This window comes from Lepisosteus platostomus, chromosome 1 (genome assembly GCF_059453375.1).
Source record: "Lepisosteus platostomus isolate fLepPlt1 chromosome 1, fLepPlt1.hap1, whole genome shotgun sequence".
Classification (NCBI taxonomy): Eukaryota; Metazoa; Chordata; class Actinopteri; order Semionotiformes; family Lepisosteidae; genus Lepisosteus; species Lepisosteus platostomus.
The window spans coordinates 57,471,577-57,493,405 of record NC_142611.1 but is presented as its reverse complement, the minus strand read 5'-3'; the positions used below and the strand labels follow the sequence as shown (position 1 = coordinate 57,493,405).

General features: G+C 37.1%; 1 protein-coding gene across 4 annotated transcripts in view; it reads left to right on the top strand.

Annotated features, from left to right (window-relative positions):
* nr3c2 (nuclear receptor subfamily 3, group C, member 2) overlaps positions 1-21,829 on the top strand; it is a 157,548-nt gene that overhangs the window by 121,048 nt on the left and 14,671 nt on the right. For all 4 annotated transcript variants that reach the window (XM_088633156.1, XM_088633159.1, XM_088633157.1 and 1 more), the window contains one exon: positions 9,181-9,311. In XM_088633156.1, coding sequence (XP_088489282.1) covers positions 9,181-9,311 — 131 coding nt within the window. The remainder of the gene's footprint in view (positions 1-9,180; positions 9,312-21,829) is intronic.

The following is a 21,829-nucleotide window of genomic DNA, read 5'->3' as shown; positions in this document are numbered from 1 at the left end:
CTGCAGCTCTGCAGAAGAGTAGGATGTGCAGCTTGACTGTACATTTGTGCTTCTTTACTTTGGGACTGTAGAGTTATATAATCAGAACTTTCAAAGAGAAAACCAGCAATCTGCCCAATCCCTGCTCTTAGGATTGCTAAAAATGTTAAATCTGTCTATAAATGTATCTTCTGTCTATCCATCCTAATTTCAAAATAATTCATAAGACAAAGTTATAGAGCCATAGTTTATCCCCATTCCTTTAATCTTATGCAGAATATGGAAACATAAATTGCCCTGGAGATGCCAGTCATCATTACAGGTTTTCCCAAATTAATGGCTCATGTGCATTTAAAAAGATCAGAGACTGTAGAGGTCATTGAGACATCAGCTTCACAGCCGGATGATTTTCTCTCTGTTTTAACTAATTTTGATTTGGTTGTATGATTAGGATCATGTCATGTTGAAAATCTCTTCACCAACAAGACATCTTCCTTAGGGTATTGCATGATGCTGAAAAATGTATGATAAAATTCCTTGCACATATCTGTTGTACTGTTTTTCTAGTGGCAAAACAACCCCTAACTTATCAATCACCACTTCCATGTTTCACTGTAAGAGCAATCTCTCTACTGCGACTTGTCTTACTTTTGTAAAATATCAAATATTATTTCATATGTCCATGACAGTCATCTTCCTTTGTCGTTTTCATGAAAAAAAAACTGAATTCATCATTTATTTTAAATTTCCACTTGATTTAGAACTGCCATTTGTTTCAAGACACTGATCTCCGGCACCAGTTCCTGTACCCACACAAAGAGAGGGAGGATCTGTAGCCATGTTTGTGTTAATGCTAATTCTACATTGCTTGACATAAGAGTTGGCACCAATCGGTAGAGCAGCATTTCTCTCACTGATGTTACTGAAAGTCTGTAGGCACCAATCGAATCACACCTGTTGTCGTACCAAGAAACAAGAGAATTTACAAATCCTGGGTCATACTGTTCATCTCAACTAGCTTGCCAAATAACCAATTTTGCTCTTCATTGCTCAAAGCCATGAGTTTCATTCTTTGTCTGCTGATGGATAACCATAATACAAAGCATCATTATTTCTGAAGTATTCCTCGTGGAATGTACTTCCATGTAAACCATTTTCTTCAAAGATCACTTTGCTCTGATCAGTCACTTAGTATTATATACAGTACATTTGTCTTTCACTTTTTTCAAGTTCCCTGTGTAAAATTTGGGAGCTGTTGCCTATTCTACCTGCTGGGTTCCCTTAGATTTTCAAATACTGTAGCTCTCTTATCCTAGTTAGTATATATTCTAAAAACTGCCAACAGCTGAGCAAGAAATTTATCATTAAATATGAGAGAGTAGTTGGATATTAAGGTAAAGTGCCAGTAAGACATCCACTGCTACATTTTCTTAGAAAATGTATAATAAAGTTATAAATAAGATGATACAGTAGGTTATGTGCAGTTTTAATTTCGGAAAGATTTCATTAAGATTAAAGATGTCACCGGTGTGTACCCAAATATTATTTTGTTTCCACCATCATTATGGTTTTGACTTCATTTGCATCTTATTTAGGAATATGGCAAGTGGACATTTTGTTTTTAAGTAGTTCAAGTAGGTAGCTGTGTCAGCATGTGTAGGCTGCAAGCCTGGCTGCACACCCGAAGAAAGCTCCATAGCCAAAACGTTGTGTTTCTTTTCTTCTTTCAGCATGGAATAAACCTTTACTTGTTCATTTTGTTTTCAAAGCTGCCCTTGGAAATTATTTTGTTAAGTTTGTTCATTTCATTTATTTGAAAATTATTCAAACAAACTAAAATTAAATGAGTGAAATAGCAAATCCTGAAACACTAATGCAAAATAAAGAGTTTACATAGTGCTGACCTGATATGTCCAAATATAGCATTACACAATATTACGAATTGCTAAAAATATCTAAAGAGAATAATGTACAAAGGTAAATTATTGTAATGGTAGTTTAACTTGACACTTTAATTCAGCACTGCATTAAGTGTAATCACTAAGAGTTTAATTTGGCACCAGACCTAATGTTGCCATGTTTGATCTAGTTTTCAATTTTTTATCAGTAGTTCAAGATGTCTGTGCAGTAGCCCTGTAATTTAAAAACAGTTTAAGCACATTCATTTTAAGATGTACATGCAGACATTAGATAATTTACTTTACATAAAACCCTCCCAAGCATGCTATTATAAAGTTTTCCAGTTATGGAAAGTTTACAATACATAAAGAGAAAGTAATGAGGTGAGTTCCTTCAATGGTTTATTGGTGCAGAGCAGGCATAATATGGTCATCACTAGTGCTCCTTTTAACTTTCAGTTCCACTTTGTCTTTGTGCACTTGTGACATCCTTTATGAATCATCTTGCACTTTTTCATTGAAATTTGTAACTTATATTGCAGTCATATTAGTCATATGAGCGATTTTATTATTTTTATTATATATTCTGTATTTTATTTTGTGTTTAGATATTGAACAGTACAGTGTAGGGTAATAAAATGTGCAATATATTGCTTATAAATGTTAAAAGGTATTTCTCACTCTCCTATGTTTAATTTAGTTACTGTACTGTAGTGAACACTTTAAGTGTATGCTATATTTGATATAATTCTAATTATAGGATTATTTTATCCATTATTTCATTGCTCTCTCACTTTATAAATAAAGTAGGTTTCCTTCTCTCTCTACCTCATGGACTTTTAGCTGCTGTTACATTCTCTACCCCATCCTGTGATTTGCACACACATCTGTTTACCATTAAATGAATTTGAATTGACAATAATCCCTGGTGAGCCTGCAGTTCTGCTCTCTTGTCCCTTCTTCATCTCTGTCCAACACAGCTAGGGAGAATAAGGAGGTTCACTCCAATATTATGAATGGTAATTCTCTAGCCACATATCGGCTACGAGTGGGTCACTTCCAACTTGCATAAGATTTGAGTTACATACATACTTGCAGAACTGAACACTTATGTTACCCAGGTAGAGGTGTAAAGCATTATTTTAATTCTGTAATAAAGACATATTTTGTAATAAATAATTTATCTTACTGCTTTCATGATGGGAAGTGAAGCTTCTAATGGAAGTGTATGTATACCTTTGTTGTGCCATTTTTTTTAGTTTTGTGGTTTAAGTGAAAAAAAACAATTGTCTTTACTCCTGGATCTCGTTTCTAGTTGTCTTTCAGTGGCTGAAATATAATATATCTGCTAATATTTTTGTCTTCTTGGGTACCTTTTACATCAGGAACTGTTGTGTGCAAAATGGTAAGCAGTCAAAAACAGATACACTTTATTTTTTAATCACTGTGTATTCTTTAAGGTGTTCAATTTAGATTTTAGATGTTAACTCAGCTGGTTTAGGTAATGCATAGTGCAGGTGCTTTTTGCTATCAATAACTTTTTTCAAAATATATTTAGAATCACACATTATTTTTGTTATTATTCATCTGATTTGGAATAGCTCACATTTATGAACCCTGTGACTGCACACGGGGGAGATTGAGAAAGTGTAGGCAGCCTTATGCTACATGCCCATCTTTGAGCCTCACGTCTTTTAACACATCCCAGGCAGCACACCTCTATACTGGAGGCTCAGTGCAGATTGGATAGTGCCCTCCCACACTGACAGCACCACATGCCTGGGAGGCCACAGGCCCTGCTGTGCAACTGAGAGGAGAGAAGGCCCTGGTTGATCCTACCCAAGGGAAAGTGGCTTTACCAGAGACCCCTTTGTTTTTAAAGTCCAGTTAGCTTTATTGCTGTAACCTGGAGTATATAATAACAACACAACACCTTATACAGTTAGACGTGTGAATCAACATACATTTATGAGAAATTCTATTTTTTCTCAAGTTAATCTTGTAAAAGCATGTTTACTTTCACTTTTCTCTCTTATGTTAGGTATTTTTTAAGAGAGGTTATCTTTCTGCATAGTTTCTTTTAAAAAAATGCTTTATTACAACTTTCATACAAGTAAAAAATAATACACGCAGGTAAGATGAACAACAAAATACTAAATATTTTGGAGTCCTGGGCTGGGCTAAAAAGAGTATTAAATACAGTAAATACAGTAGGTAATAAAGAAGTACTACTATGTAGCTATTATTGTGTGCAGTAATATCCTTGGGCTTGATACCCAGAATGCTACATAACCATTTAGACACTTCTAGCCTGGAGGAAATCAGGAGGATTGAGGGCCCCAGGGCACTGGGGATGCATTTCCTCAGTTAAAGGAAGGCGATGATAGTAGGAGACTTCAGCTAATAGAGGTATAGACAGCTCAGTGTGCACGGACGATGAGAAGTCTTAATGCTGAGAGTGGTCAGGATCCTCGCCAGAGACAGGTTGTCATGTTAAATGTTGGAACACATGACATAGGAAAATATAGTTTTTGTAATTCCACAATAAAGATTTGAGGATAGAGCTGGCAAATGTTAGAGCAGAATGTCTTTGTATTCTCAGCAGTTTTTTCCGTGCAATATGCGAGCACAGGGAAGAAAGAGGAAAATGATGGAAGGAGCTTGTAGGATAATAGGGCATTGGAGGTCCTTCTGGAATGAATGGGATCTGTACATATGCATATGCATAGAGTAGTTGAGGAATATTTTAAGCTATGGAACTAGGAGGCAGGAAGCTCACAAAAGGCCAAAAACAACCCCAGGCAACACTCTGAAAAAAATCTAAAACAAAGAGCTTGTCCATCTTTGAATGCTTATACTGTATCCCAATGCTAGCAGCATAAGGAATACTGTTACAAGAACCCAAGATTACTGCATTAGCAGAATCTATGACATTTCCGGAGTCAGGGGAGGATCGCTCCCCTGATCGCTAGGGGATCGCTAGGAGAGGATAATGGGGACAAATATAATACATACATTTTTTCTAAAAGAAAAGGGCAGGTCATAATGTGGCAGGAATTATGTGCCAGGACAGAGCTGGTACAGTATGTAGAAATATGTATCAAATTTCAGCTGCAAGCTAGACAACTGAAGCTAGAGAGCACAGGCCAAGGTCTTTACATGAATTGTATCATACAGAGCACCTAATGTACAAATGGGCACATGTAACTGACTGTATAATGACATCAGGAAGGTACAGTATGTGCAAGAGTGATGTTATAATACTGGGAGATTTCAATTTCCCACACACAAATATGTTAATTGTGATGGGGAGGGAATGCAGAAATTGAAATTGATATGACTGAAAGAATTATAATAAAACCACTGGTAAATTGTGATTTTAAGATGGTAGTTGGTGGTGTACTGTAGAGTGTGCAGGTGGTGTACAGTTGCACCTATACGTCCTGGTTACCGGGTAGGTTTCTTTCTAAATGTAAATCAAGCATTTTAGGATAAAAATGCTGTGTAAATGCAAGGAACTTGCCTTATTTCTTATTATCAAAATCATTTAAATTTCAAAATATTGAGTCTAAATTTACATTTTAGAAGTTTAGAAAATCTCACTTTGAAGGAATGAGTCAGATTTTTCGTGGAATGGTGGAATTGGAATGGGTGGATTTAAAGTCAGGAGAAAAACTATGGTTATAATTAATAAATTAACTTTAGTGGCTATAAACTAATTGAAGGCAAATAAGTCCCAATTAAAAACAATCTTGTTTAAATTGTTTAATATAGAAATATGTTAGGAACAGAATAGACTACAGACTGCGCAGAGAGGTCCAAGAGTCAGAGACTATACACTGCTACAGACACAGCTGAAAAAAAAGAGAATCTCTAGAAGAAAAAGACAGAAACAAATCACATTAGTTCAAAGCATTTGTTCTGTGCTACAATAATAAAAGAACAATAAAAGTGATTTAATATTAGAAGATAAAAAATAATAAACATGCTAAATAAATATACAAAATAAGACATCAATAATATGCCACATACAAAGAACCATCCTTTATTTGTATTAGGTAATTTTAACATAACTGACACTGAGGTACTACAATGATCAGGATGTGTTGCTGTGAATAAATTGCCAAAGGCCGATGATATTTTCCCAGTTTTACTTAAGGAAGGGATGCATGGCTAGGATATTTCAGCCCTCACCTGTGAGGATCGCTGCAGCACCTACAAAAGCAGATACAATATAACACCAATTTGTAAAGAGGGAGACAAAAGCCAGGATAAGCCAGGATATTGTAGACCAATCATTCTGAAGTCATGGAAATGATCGATCTGAACTAGAACAATACTCACCAAACTATTGAATCTCTTGGATTTGGAAATGGAAGACCTTGTTTTAGCATTGTAACAAACAATGAAGTCAGCAACAAGGACAGTTGATAACTCTAAAGCATATTAAATTATATATTTAAATTTCCAGAAATATTTGATAAGCTCTCTCATAACATTCATTCAAATTACAATTACAATTCAAATTCCAAAGCGTAGGAATCCAAGATAATATTGTATTACAGAACAAAAATAGCATGTCATGTTAAGGGACATAACCGTTAACTGGAGAGATGTAAGTAGGTAGTAGTCTGCTGCAGGTATCCATTTTAAGCACATTGCTGTTTCTGGTCTATGTCACTGATTTAGTTTCTGGTTATTTAAACTCAATTTCCAGATGATACAAAAACAGGGGAAACACAGAAATAGTGGCAAGAGAATTGCAAAAAGACAAATTTGCGGATTTGGCCATACTGAACAAGTGACATTTAATATTTAACTTACACACAAAAAATAGGAAAATAATGTAAAGTAGCACTTTACATATTGCATACAGTAGTTCATTCTAAGTTGCAGGAAACCACAAGTGCAACGGTTCTAAGTGCTTATGTTGACTGTCTTTATCTAGAAAGTGTGGAGAAGCAATTAAAAAGCAAACTGAATATTGGATATATAGGAACAAATGTAGAATTTAAATCACAGAAGTTATGGTCAAGCTTTTCAATATGCTGGTAAGACCTCATTTGTGTTCAGTTTCTGTAAACATAACACAAAAAAGGATATAGTATTTTATATGGAGTCACACTAGGAGACTAATTCACTCTCAGTATTGAAATAAGGACACGGGAAACTAAAAGAATTGACTTAGGACTGAGAATGAGAAACACAAAGAGTTGTGGTTATCTGGAATAAGCTTCCCAGTCAGGTGATTAAGTCACAAACTCTGGGCTCCTTCAAGAAGCAGCTGGATGAAATTGTAGGTTCCCTTAGTTACTAAACTGCCCAGCAAGGAAGATGGGATAAATACTGTAGCTTTCTCCTGTTGGCAGTTGCTCTCATGTTTTTTTTCTATTCTTTTTTCAAATAAGAATTATGAATCACTGAAAAAAATAAAGTTGTTTTTTCAAGGTCTGAGGCAAACCTGTCAGCTTTGCTTGTTTTGCTCTGTAGCAAAATGAGTTAATAACAAACATGGCAGAACAAATCTACAGTGTCCAAAACAGAAACAGGTTGGCTTTTCCTGTTTAAAAACATCATCCTGATTATAAGACCATGATGTATTCTAGACAACAGAATTGTAAACTAATGGGACTAATTAAACTGTGAAACAACAGGTCATCAAACAGTTTTTTTTCTTTGCAATTAGAGCATGCACAACATTATCATTCTGTTGTGCAGCAACGCAGAGTCCAGGGATTAGGCTAACTGTTTACAGTGACAGAGCAAGAGTTTTCCTGATTTTTTTCTTATGTAATAATGTGGCTTGTGGCATCAGAATTTAACATGATTGCTTTCAAGTCAGGCTGTTGGCTTATGTAAGACTGAATTTATGGTTGACATCGCAGGGAGCTGAAGCCAAGGGTCATGCAAATCCATTGTACACAGCATCTGTAGGCCACATTTTAAAATGAACTTCACTTTGTGTTTAGAGGTTGTTGATTTTTCTTTTCTTTCTACAAAATGGTTGGGTTGTCCTGTGATATGGTACAGCTATGTGGTGTTTTGTGAGTCATTTCATGTGGACTTAGACAATCAGTTCAGAGTGAACAGCAGCTGAAGTGCAACATCTGTGTTTGGTTACCTAAAGTTTCTGGGCAATTTGCTTCTTAAGGTTTTATTTTAATCCTCGTACCCTTAACTAACAGGGCCTGTGTTTTTGCTGAACTGTAAAGCTTTCTTAAACTTGCATATAGGAAAGTGTACAAAAATAATATAACATTATGTTTAAATTTCAGAAAATCACCTACAGCTTGCTATCGTATCCGTAGCCAGCAACCATATCACCCTGCAACTCACAACTGATAACCCAGTGAAGCTCAGCAGGTGTGAGCCTGGTCAGTACCTGGATGGCAGACCTCCTGAGAAAAACTAAGGCTGCAGCAGGAAGTGGTGTTAGTGGGGCCAGTAGGGGCTACTCACCCTGCAGTCTAATGCCCCAGTACTATATACTCACGGGGACATTATACTGTAAAAAAAGGCATAACAAAAGTGTCTTCGTCTTCTAGATGAGACGTAAAACTGAGGTCCTGACTCTCTGTGGTCATTAAAATGCTAGGGTGTAAGGGAATTACATTAAAAAAGTAAGGGAATTACCCAAGTGTCCTGGCCAAATTTCCTATTGGCCTTTACCAATCATGGCCTCCTAATAATCCCCATCTATAAATTGGCTTCATCACTTCAAGTGGTGAGCTTACCGCTGCACTATGGCATTGCATCATCCAGGATGCTGCTACATATTGTGGTGGAGAGGAGTCCAATTACCTGTAAAAAACTTTGAGTGGTGTGTCCAGAAAAGCTCTATACTAGTTTAATGAATTCTTCTTCTTATTATTATTATTATTAGTGGCAGTAGTATCAATAATGATCTGTAAATTAATTTAAAACTGGGAACAGGAGGCACTTCTTCAACCATAGAGTTGTACTGTAGGAGTAGAAACAAGCTTCCCAACCATGTTCTTAAAGCTGATACTCTGGCTTCTTTAAAAAAATAGCTGGATGAGATCTTTGGATTAATTAACTAGTAACATTCAAACAGGCAAGATGGGCCGAATCGCCTATTGTTTGTAAGATGTTCTTGTGACACACTTCTGGTAATACGTTTGGAAACTACATACAGTATGGAATGTCTTACAGTATACTTGGGATTTGTAGTCCAGTGATTCTAAATAAACCCGTGCAGCTTGGGCAGTGATAATGCTTTAATCGATGAAGTTATTTTTTTGCCAGTCTCTTCATATAAGCTCTTCCTCCTGTGGTCCCTCAGGGAGCGCATGCGGCAGTCAGCGATGTATGACCTGTGCCTGGGGATGCGCCATGTGAGCCAGGAGTTTGTGCGTCTGCAGCTGACCTACGAGGAGTTCCTGGCCATGAAGGTGCTCTTGCTGCTCAGCACAGGTGGGTCCTCTTGAGTGATCTTCGTCCAGTTGCCTCATGTCAGAAAGGCAGCACCTACAAAATGAAATAAGATCCAAAGATGTGTTTGTTTTTACAGCAAGCAGTTTATTTTGACAGAGAGTAAGGCTAACTGCAAAATGTTAAAGATCAAGGCTATCTTGTAACTGTTTGGACCATACTGTACTTTCTACCATTGCGTTTGAATCTGCAATTATTTGAACATGGTTTTGTACCGAAAACCTTACGAGGCGCTGGGCACTGAGCTGGAAAGTACCAGCCTGTAAGAGAGGCGTCTAGGTCTTGGTGAAGGCAAGCGGAGAAGTGAGAGCTAGGGATGTGCTGTGCAAGCAGACAGAAGACGGACTGAAGAAGAATGCTGTCAAGAGGACGTGTGGTTCTTTGTGACCTGTCACTTATATTGTGCAGCCCATTGTTCTCTTCTTTTTTAAAACATAGCTGGTTAAAAATGTACTCATTTTGTTTTAAATTTTGTCTTACATAGACTGAGCAATTGGAAGGTTAAAATTAAATTAAAAGAGCATAACAGAGAATGTTTTGTAGTTGTTTGGAAGCTAGTGACCTTTAACATATTCAAAGAGTCTGAACCACAGTTTCTTAAGGTTGAAATTTAAATATGATTCGTAACAGCCTGGGACCACAAAGCATGAAGATTCTAGGTGAAGATGACATAGCTTTGATTATAGATGGAATTAACTTGCAATTAACCTTTGTAGAACATTTAATTGAGCTAAAAATGTGAGCCCTTGTGTTTTGAAAATAATGTAATACTTTTTTTTTCAGTTGACCTTTAACAAAGCTTTATGAAATGTCTTTTACAGCCCTTGCCATTTGGCAAATGGAAGAGATGACTTTGCAATTTTCTGGATTGATTAGTGTTAGCCGTTTATTAGGAGTGAAGCAAGGAATGAAAAAAACCTAAGCCTTGGAACTGTCAGTACAATAAGGAAATGAAGGAGTAACAGATCATTTTTTTAAAAGTGAATGTGATTAATATAAACAGAATAAGGCAAAGTCAATAGCTGAAAACGTAACAATTACAAGAACATAACAAATGTATGATGTTTTAATATCATATATAGAGTCTCTCTGTATCTGTATATTCATGATTGCATGGGTTATACTTCGCTGCAGTGATGGAACTAAAATAGCTAGATAAATATAGTAAGTAAGCATTATCCTATTAATGCATAGAAGGCAGCAGATTGCTGTTAAAGTAAGACCTCAGTTGCCATTCTGTTAAAATACCTTGATGTAGTCAAATTCACTCTATCTTAGAGAAAGGTGCACAGTGAACATGAATGTTATTTGATAAATAAAGGTTTTCACTTAATTATTATATTGTGAGTGGAAAGGGATCAGAACTGACATAGTTATGTTTGAGTACTGATAGCAGTTCTAAAAGATGATAATTTTGAAATGTATTATTACCGTAACTGTGATATTGCCAAGTATTAAATAGGATTTACAATTCAAGATGAGTTGTATTTGTGTTCGTGTTATTTAATGCAATGTTAAAGTTCAGAAGACTCCAGGTGTCTTACCTTGTCTTTGTTTGGAGAAACCTCTTTTGGAGCCTTTCTTCTTTAACTGAAGCCAAAATCCTGACCTCGTGGCTGCAGGGGGAGCTGGTTTTCACTTCGTGTTAAAATTTCAGTTGCTAATGGGTTGATCAGGATTCAGCGAAACTCTCAACCAAAACAAAGAAATCAGCACTGCTCTGTAAGCCTTTTATAGTCCATAGTCTTAAAATTAAGCCTCCAAAGAAAGAAGAGGTACAGTAGTCTAGATCTCTCCTTGTTTGAAATGCTTTGTGATAGGTAGAAACATTTATTAGAATTGACACATGGTATGGAATGCACTCATCTCTTGCAGAGGATTTACTTTCCCAACATGCTGCGAGCCAAACTGAACAAGGTCATGTTTATGAAAGGCTCTGCATGACATTTTCAAAGAATTTTCAGTGTTCTTTTGACTGAACATTTTTTTAATACCTGAAATAATCCAGCAATCAAGCAAAGAGTATTTCTTATCAGAAAGAATAGGATGCTTTAAAATAAGTCAAGGATCTATCCATTTTCTAATTACTTTATCTAATACAGGGTCATGGGTGTGCCGGAGCCTATCATGGCAAACAGTCAGTACAAGGGAGGATACATCCTGGATGGAATGCCAGTCCCTTGCCCGGTGCATTCAGATACAACATTCAGAGAGGGACAGTTGTCCTAGAAGCCTATAGTTGGGGATCTAGTTATCCATTGATTGAAGAGAGAACATATTGCATATATCAGACAGGACCTTCAAAATGATGGGACTGCCCTCCAGCTTTGATCCTTAATACAACTGGATAAAGGAGAGCGAACTTGATATTATGCTCATATAAAACATTTTTGTTAGGTATCTTTATATTTTTTATTAACTTTTGAAAGGCTGGGAAAAACAAGACCTTCATACCAAATCTCCCTCAATATGGTGCACTTCTTAGGCCAAAGCAGCAGTGTTCCCTGTCCAGCTCCAAGTTTCTCTGATCTTCACCTAAATCTTGTATCCTGGGGATGTTTTCTCGTGATACCTGATTGCGTCACCTGCTTCACTTCCTTTCGAACAGCTGAGAAAGCAAAAGTTGTTCTTTCTGTTCCTGTTCTTCATGTTATCAAGCTTGATTCTTATTGATATGAAAGTTTTCCACATTGGAAGTCTATTTACCTCGATTTCAACCCCATGAAATCGAGTGGCAATATCAGAGAGGCTGTCCTCCACTACTGTCCTAGATACCTTTGAAGTCATTAGTCTACTCAGGTCTGCTGAATAATTCAGCACCATATAAATATTTGCAACGTCTATAGTGATTTCACCTTGGCGGAGTCTCATTCTTATTCCTTTACAGACTTCGGTTGTTGAGAGGTGGGTATTGACTTGCTTATTTTCTGCAATGAAACACTCTGAGTGGTAAATTCAATGTCCTGTAGTGGTTTATTATGATTCAGCTATAATGTCACAATTTCTCTTTGTGGATTTGTCACACAGCTACATAACAAAACATAAAAATATGAATGGGTCTGCTTTCAGAAACAGAACAACAAGCAAGAAAACAAAGAGTAAAGAGAAAACAGTGGCTTGGAACTCACTAAGTTAAAAAAAAACTAATTTGCCGCACATCAAAGGGACTCAGCTCTTATTTCATGTGGACAAAACCACGTAATACATCTGCCTTGTTTTTGCTGTTCCTTAGCCGCAGACATCTGGAGTCCTTCCAAAGAGGCCTTATGTGTTTAATAAGTCAAGTCAAGATCTGGCTCACCTCCAGGGGCTGGTGTTTTTCTTGACTCCTTCAAATAGGGGGTTGAAATTTGAAGGGACGGGATAAATGCAAATAGATACTCCAAGTGACTGCTTACAGACTGTCTCAGAACTGGTGGTAGGTCTTTGTGATATGATACATTATGTTTGTGGAATCATGGGATATAGAAGTGGTAACTTGCATAGTTGTAATTCTGATCTGTTTGCATTTCATCATGGCAAAATTATGATATTGCTGTAGAGTACGTATTCCAGGTCATGGCAATTTCACATCAGCATTATTTAGGCCTTTTATCTGAAAGTTTTGTAGCCACCCCTTAACTGTCTTTTATAGAATATGAGAAATGCTGAAGTGCACAAGTCTTAGACATCATAGTCACAATCAATAGTTGTATATATATACTGTATGTGTGTTGTGAGCAATCATCATTTTCTACAGAGATCCCAGTAATTTTCTATCATTCTAACAATTTTGACTGTTTGACTGTTATTAATAAACTTTAGTCTTGGTGAGAAGAAGCCAAGCTTGTCCTTTAGCAGTTTAATTCATATTTAATCATTCAGTAGTAAAAACACAAATTACACACATGTGGAGTCTACAAGAAATAGCATCTAATACAGATACTGTAGAGAGAACAAATACAGAAAAGGCTGGTGGGGTCTGGAGGACATTACCCAGCCACGCTGTTGAAGCAAATATCTTGGCTTCTTTCAAGTAACAGCTGGATGAAATCCTCAGGTCGTTTAACTAATAGCAATCAAATAAGCTAAATAGGCTGAGTTGCTTCTGCAAACTTGTAATATGTCTTATATTCTTGTGGATGAGAATCCTCAAACTTTTAATCACAACAAGGTGAGCTATATACTGTAGTCAATATGAAGTGTTGCAGTAGCTCATTCTTTTTTGGTTGCTAAATCAAATCTCATGGACTAATTCTCAGGTGTTCCTTGTCATTAACATCACTTATTCCTCTCAATGAAACTAAAGTATGCCTCAGGATTAACTGTTATCTTAAATTCGAATTAGCTTAATTTTTTCAATTGTTCTTTATTACAGCTTGTGAGAGACCATTGTATATCTCCCTGGTATCCTCCTGGTCCAGTTTGCAGTATTCTGAGCTGCTGGAGGTGATGATTGAGTTCAGGATTTTTTGCCATAGGATCTTTTTACTTTTAAAATCCCCCAGAATGCTGTCTTACCAAACACCATGCTGTATTTTTCTCAGTTACCTTGGAAAACAATTGAGGTAATGTTCATTCTCAGTAGTATCAATCACCTAAATACAAACTGGAAGACCTCATGGCGTTTTGTCATTTAAAAAATAAATGCATCCACACATTTGTCCCTTCTCCACCTTAACACCAAACCACAGGCCTAGAGAGTCCATAACTAATGTAATAGTAAAGTGAATAAGAACAAGTAATAGGTTTATTCCATGCTGAAAAAAAGAAGAAAGAGAACACAACGTTTCGGCCGTGGAGCCTTCTTCAGGTGTGAGAGAGACAGGGCAGTAGGCAAAGGTAAAGTAGCGGGAGAACAAAGGTTGGGAGGGAGGAGGAGTGAGAGGCGGGAGCAGGGGACAGAAAGAGAGGCCAATCAAGAGGTGTGAAGTCAGAATGGGTGCAGAGAGGTGTGAAATGAAACTTCCAATGAATGGAGAAAATTTAAAAGAACAGTAATCTGTTGTTAAGGGAAGGGAGAATGTGTGATCCTAGCTGCAGAATAATTTTGGTTTCAGTGGTCTTTCTGAGTTCGGAAAAACGTCTTTGAGAACACAGACGGAGAGATTAGAGTGGTCGTGGCCGTCAGAGGTGAAATGAGAAACAATGGGCTTGGAGAGATCTTTAATCTTCACAGCCCTGACGTGTTCTCTGAAGCAGTCTCCGAGTCTCCTTCCTGTTTCTCCAATGTAGATGGCTGGGCATTTACTGCAAGAGATACAGTAAATAAGGTTGCTGGAGGTACAATATGCTGTCTGGGTGATCCGGAATTGTCCTGAGGGGCCTTGAATGAGTGTGGTGGTGGCTGTGTACTTGCAGGTGATACAGCGAGCTCTGTTGCAAGGGAAAGTGCCTGGTGTGGATGGTTGTTGAGGGCGGTCAAGGGAGCTGTGAACAAGGAGGTTATGCAGATTAGGTGGTCGGCGATATGAGATGATAGGGCGATCAGAAAAGAGGGCCCCAATGGAGGGATCATCCTGTAGGATGGAAAAGTTCTGGTTAATGGTCCTGGGGATAGGAAGTGTGTTAGGGTGGTAAGGAAGCACCAAAGGAATGCGGTTGTTACGGCGGGAGTTCCTGATCGGGTTGATAATGCGGGGGGTGTTTTTGGTGTTTTTGGTGTTTTTGGGTGTTCACCTCTGACGGCCACGACCACTCTAATCTCTCCGTCTGTGTTCTCAAAGACGGTTTTCCGAACTCATACATCAGAAAGACCACCGAAACTAAAATTATTCTGCAGCTAGGATCACACATTCTCCCTTCCCTTAACGGCAGATTACTGTTCTTTTAAATTTTCTCCATTCATTGGAAGTTTCATTTCACACCTCTCTGCACCCATTCTGACTTCACACCTCTTGATTGGCCTCTCTTTCTGTCCCCTGCTCCCGCCTCTCACTCCTCCTCCCTCCCAACCTTTGTTCTCCCGCTACTTTACCTTTGCCTACTGCCCTGTCTCTCTCACACCTGAAGAAGGCTCCACGGCCGAAACGTTGTGTTCTCTTTCTTCTTTTCAGCATGGAATAAACCTATTACTTGTTCCTTTGCAGCCTACGCATGCTGACGCAGCTACCCACCTGAACTAGTAAAGTGAATGGCATGTTCATCCTGTAAATGCATGGTTTTCTTTTTTGGTAATGTTATTCTTACTGTATTAAACAAAAGATGTACATTCTAAAAGGAACTTAACTGTATTCTGAGTGATAAAACAAAGTGCCCTTTAATAAATCCAATTACTGTAGTTAGGTACAGTAGGTCAGTCCCTTTTCAGGTCATAAAGGCTCATGGGGGAATGGGGGGCTAGGGCCACCATTTTCTTGACCATCCGACACTGGAAGTGCAGGTGATGTGAACAGCATCATGCTCCGGCCGGCCTATTACCCCCAGAAGAATTAACCCCCGGTTCATGCTAGTACAGTATGTCACAGGTCCAAAGAGGAAAGGACAGTTTCAAATTCACCAGACAAACCTACAGTAGCTATCATGTCTTCCAGAAGTGGGAGGAAACCGGAGAACCTGGTGTGATAATGTGATAATGCAGAGAATTTATGAACTCTGCATCGACAGAATTGAATCTAGTACCCTATTGCTGTATGGCAGTGGTTCTTGGTGGTGGTGGTGGGGGGGAGTCCCCATTACCTGTAAAGCGCTTTGAGTGGAGTGTCCAGAAAAGCGCTATATAAGTGTAAGCAATTATTATTATTATTATTATTATTATTATTATTATTATTATTATTATTATTACACATTTGGAAAGCAGGCTGAGTGGACCTGGGAGCTGTCTGAAAGGAGTTAGAGCAAGCTACTATACATCGCTTGCCCCTACCTGGGATTGAACCTGGGACCTGAGCTAGACGCCTGGTTTAGAGGACTATTTAAGCCATTACCTTTCCCCTCTTTTGATATTTTGAGCTATAAAGCAATGTGATTATTTTTATTCTGTTCTGATTTTATGTCAAAACTAAGATCAATATTATAGAAGTTGTGTTTGGTGCTCATACGTAATTCATATTTTTAATAAATGTTTTGTCTTCTAAAAAATGTAAATTATTAAAAATATGTTCTGGTACTTGTTAGTTAAGAATTTAACACATGGCAGTTGATGGCTCTTCTGGATTATCATTATGTTATTTGTCAAAGTGCAGAAAAGGTATGTCTTTATAAACTGGATATAGTTTAACCTCTTAAATAATCTATATACTGTAGATTTATAACGGGGCTGTCATTATGAAGGGCATTTGCAGAGTTTGCAGAGGCGCAAGGGTGAACTTGTCGCTCCAATATCTTTAAAATAACACTTCTGGTAAGGTTTTAAGAATGTAATTCTGGTAAAGCAAAAATGTAGATAAAAATATGAGGTAGTTGCAATTTGCTGCATTTGAGAAAGTCCCTGGTGCCCAATTTAAGATATAACATGTTTCAGATTTATTATGAATTTTTTCTCAAAACTTTTTCTGTGTTTGTTGTAAAGTCTAGATGGACAGGTGACTAAATGGACAGCCACATCTGAAAAAGCACATCTGATCAATGTGTGAAACAAATAAGTCTGATTGCTCTCTTCCTGTTTGGAAGCATTGTTGTACACGAGTGCAGATTCACTATGTAAGATGACTAAGAAAGTTGGTCATTATCTTCAGTAAATTGCTGTTTTCTCTTCTGACCACTTATTGAATGTGAGCAGTGTCTGATGAATAAGTTCTTTTATGACCTTGTGTCTGTTAGATGTTTTGATCCATAAAAGACTTAAATACTGTACCACCAAGCTATCCTGATAACACAACCCTGATTTGCTGAACTTTCTTTTGCTCCATGAAATTTTAAATGGTTTTAGAAATTTTCTACTTCACTTTTCAATTTCAGAGACATTGTTAATTATGTACTGTATGATGGTATTTATAGAATAAACATTTAACACTAATAGTGTTCGCATTAATGTCTTCATAGTCTCCATTAGTACTGCAGATCTTTGCCATATTTCCTGTTAGATTTCCATGACTTTTATGTTATGATAATTGTAGCTGTTTGTAGCTGTTTGTACTTAAAGGTTTTTTAAGAGTTAAGGAGTAATTCCTTAATAATCATGTACAGTATAACATCATTATTTTGATCTTGTAGCATTGCTTCTTCCATCTACAGTATATAGTTAATTTATGTTTGTAATGTTATTTGATTAAATGGATAATGATGATTTTGGTCAAACCTGTTGTGTATTGGAGGTATATTTGCATGCTATACATAAATATTATGAGTCCTCTATAATCTTACACTAACTTTTTAAACCTATTCTAACACAGGGATGCAATAGTGCAGTGGTTAGCATTGTTGCTTCAAAATGCTTAGGTCCTGGGTTCAAATCCTGGGGTGCTATCTGTGTGGAGTCTGTATGTTCTCCCCTTCTTTGGTTCCCGCCCTCCACAGTCCAAAGGTACACAGTACTGGTAGGTTAATTGGCTTCTGGAAAAAAAAAGTGTTTTTGTCTATGCGTACGCTGTGATATGATACCCTGGCAACCTGTTTAGAGTGTAGACAACCTTGCACCCATTTCTTGCAGAAAAAGGGTCTGGCTCCCACATTACCTTGAATTGGATAAAGCCGTTAGGAAATGCATTGATGATCATTGAACCAGAGTAAAAACAATGTAAACTGTTAAATATTGCTCTAAGAAAGGTCATGTCTTGCTGAATGCTCTATTATTTATAAACATATTAATAATTTCCTGTGAAAGTTCTACTTTTCCGGTATAAGAGAAGTTTCCAGTTATTCACAGACATTGCTCAAAGATTACTGTGTAATGCTTTTTTGGATTCACAGTAGTTGTCATGGCAACTCCTCAGGGTACATTAATAAGATTTGTTGTTGGCAGCAGCTATACAAGTATTTTTTGGAGTTGAGTTTATTATTTTATCTGTGAGTATATGTAGGTATTAACTCTACATCTTACAACATAATTTGTATGAGGTGAGGGTGGGAGGTATCTTTTTAAGTTCTCCTATATTACAGTATGTACTGTAAGCACACATTCACAGTTTTATATTTTTTGGAACATCAATACACTCTTAAGGTCCAATAAACATTTTCTTAGATTACACTATAAAGCTGTACCACAAGACAAATACAAATGTTACTGAATTTTTCCAAAGCAGCCCAAAATTTCTATATTTTATAGTCCTTGAAAGTAGCATTTACCTAGTCTTGTCATAGAGGTTACTTGCTCTCACACTAAATATTAAAAATATACAGTATATGTATAAAAAGTGTATCTAGTATTCTTATACAGTACTTTCCAGCATTATCTACCTTATGTAATACCGCTTTCAAATAAAAGCATTTGGAGCATTTATGTTCTAATTTGATGCAATACCGGGTATCCTACAGTTCAGAATTACTTTCAAAATTAACCAAGACCAGGCAGATAAAAAAACAAAATTAACTTTCATGACACCTACTATTGTTCCTGGATCTAAAAAGGCTCTTCCTCTCCTTTGTGTGACACATATTATGAATTCAAATCTACTGCAACAATAAAAATAACAAATTAGTTTCATATATCATTTTAATTTTTTTCTGCTTTAAAATCATGTAACAAAATGTTTAATTATTTTTAGAGCTGTGTTAACAATTATAATAACTTAACTGTCACGAACCAAAAGTCTAGAGCAAAGTACACCCACACTTGAAATTCAGGGAAATTCCTGTATTTACTGTACTCCAGTTATTTACAAGAAATGTAAATCAATTTCCTAATCTTGCAAACATTTGTGTTTGTCTATTTCATCAAGTCCTAACTAGCAGGGTACAGAAATCAACAGTCTGTATCCTAATACATGATAAAAGAGAGCCATTTTACCACTTTACTGAAAAAAGGATAATTATTGACCAGGTTAATGCCCTGCTTAAATTTAAAATAAACAAATGATGAATAGCTTGTGTGATGGTTATTTATTTTAGTAGGCAGGGGATTAGAAGAGGCAAGACTGAATTTGGGCAGTGAAGCAGCAGATTACAGGTTTTTAAACAGACTCATTTGTTGATTCAAGAAGGGTAAGTTAGCTGAGAGGCTACCTTTTCTTTAATATTTTAGAGTCACCAGTATTATCATCAGGCTTTGGCCTGCACAATGTAACCCATAAAATTAAGCAATTGACTTAGACCTTTCTATCTGGAAGTACTGGAGTGTGGCATAAGGAAGACTTCACCCTCATTAATGTGAAGGTCTTTCAGCTGTTATGAATTAGTGTGACAGACAGAGAAAGACCATTACCTTAACATTAGTGGAAATATACTACAGCAAAGAGAAGTGATTGTTATCTTTTTGTATTACTTATTCCCTTCCAAATCAAAGCTTCCTACAGTATAGTATTTTACCATGCTCCAAATATGAAAAATAACCCCACCTCTGTATTAATAACATAAACTATAATAGCAATAGTACAGGGACAGAAGACTTATTATTGTGTATGTCACCCTTGGCCTTCATGACTGCTGCAGACCTCAAAGAAATACCAATCTGCCACCTTTTTAATGTGCAGCTGGAGGAATCCTGTGCTATTCATCCCACAGCATGTTTCCTCTTGCAGGAAGACAAACTGCTCTCTTTTTGCAGTCTGTTCTTGATTTGCTGCCCACTTACAGTGATATTTTAAGGCATTGGCTATTTCAGTTTTAGACACATCAGTGGACATACCTGTGTGTTTGCTGGTCTCTGGGGTGATAGTTTTCAGTCCAGACATTTTGGGTTGTCTTTACTATATTTTTCATTATTCCACTTTGTCTCATTAGTGCCTCGTCTGTTTGTGTTGCATATCATAAAATCTTCTTTTTCCATACAGTAATCTCTAGAGAGAAATTTCCTGCTGTCTTACAGTTAGTCATATATTGTATGAGTTATGGCAAATGATTACCATTCCACGATGAAAGCTTATCTACTAAAAGGCAGTAGTTGACAACATTTAACTGTTTTTCCTTTATAAACCTTTGAACACATTTGCACTTTGCATACGGTCCAATCCATTACTGCCAGTGTGAGGCTTGTTGTAATACTTTCAATAAAGGGAATGGTTGAAATATGTACAGTACATTTTAACTTCTCAAAGTGTTTTGTACTCTACTACCTTATCTTCCCTCAGTTTATCCTATATTTTCCTCTTTTATCTTCCACTCAAATTACATTTAAAATGTGTTTTTGAGTCAGGTATTTTCAAGTGGGCCAAAAAACTTTGGTTTACTAATGTTTGAAATGTGATGTGAATGGAAAATCTGCCTCCTCCTCTTTCTGTCTTGCTTTGATAAATGTTAAATTTCCTTTAACATCCAACAAAGCTTTTATAAATGTCATATACTGTAAGATGCCTACAGTACATGTGTAAAAACATTCTTTTGAGAGGAAAAGGAAGAGAGAAAGAAAATAATAGACACTTCTTAAAACCCTCTTCTGCCAAAAATGTGTAATAAGGAAAGTATCATTTTCAGCAATTGATAATGGTAACTGAGGCTAAATGAATTGCAAGTCAAGTTTAAAACACTTTTTAAAGACAATATCCTTAAGTACCTGGAGACTTACTTGTTAAAGTACAACACGTTATTTGGTTCACTTTCTATTTGGTTCACTTCCTGTGCCAGCCACTGTCTAATGACTTACAGTATAGTGCTTGTTGGCACATGCATGTAGATTTACACAGAAAAAAAGTCAAGATAGAGCAACAAGCTCACTTAACACAGAAGAACATCTTTACAAAATAAATGATGAATAATCATCTTATGGTTCCTTGGGAACAATATTGAAAGTTAAAATTCTGCCATCTGTATACTTAGGGTGTAGATGTCAAGTGTTGATGTTATTGTTTTAAGTTAGGAATGTTAGGAATTCCTTGGGGGCACAGTAGATTCCCCCCAGGTGTAAGCACCTGGGTTTGATTCCTGCTAGGGACACCCTTTTTGTGGATTTTGTGTGCTCTTCCCCAAGCACTTGCAGGTTTCCCCTGGGTGCTCCAGTTGCCTTCCACATCCCATAGTCTGAGGACATGCTTCCCAGATTAATTGACATCTCTAAATTGCCACTGAATGCATGTGTGTGTGTGCCATACGATGAATGGGATACCGTATGGGATGTAGCCCTGCTTTGCAGTCTGGTACGTGCCTGTCAGGCTGAGCTTCAGCTCACAACCGCCCTCTGAAGGATTAAGCAGCTAATGAAAATGGAAGGAATCATAAGTACTGCATTTGCCTAGTGCTTTTCACTCTAAAGGGCTTTGAAGTGTTTTGCATGTAGAAGGAAAACCTTTTCATACACTACTGAAGTGGAACACCCACCAAGCGCAGGCAGCCCCACTACACAGCGAATCAGACAGAGAAGTGATTAAGAAATGTTTAGGGGGACCAGAAAGCCCAAGAATGGTTTTAGCCAGAACACCATGTTTAACAACACTCCTCTTAAACAAAGTGCTATAGAATTTTCACTGGATCACAAGTTGTCTGGACTTTGG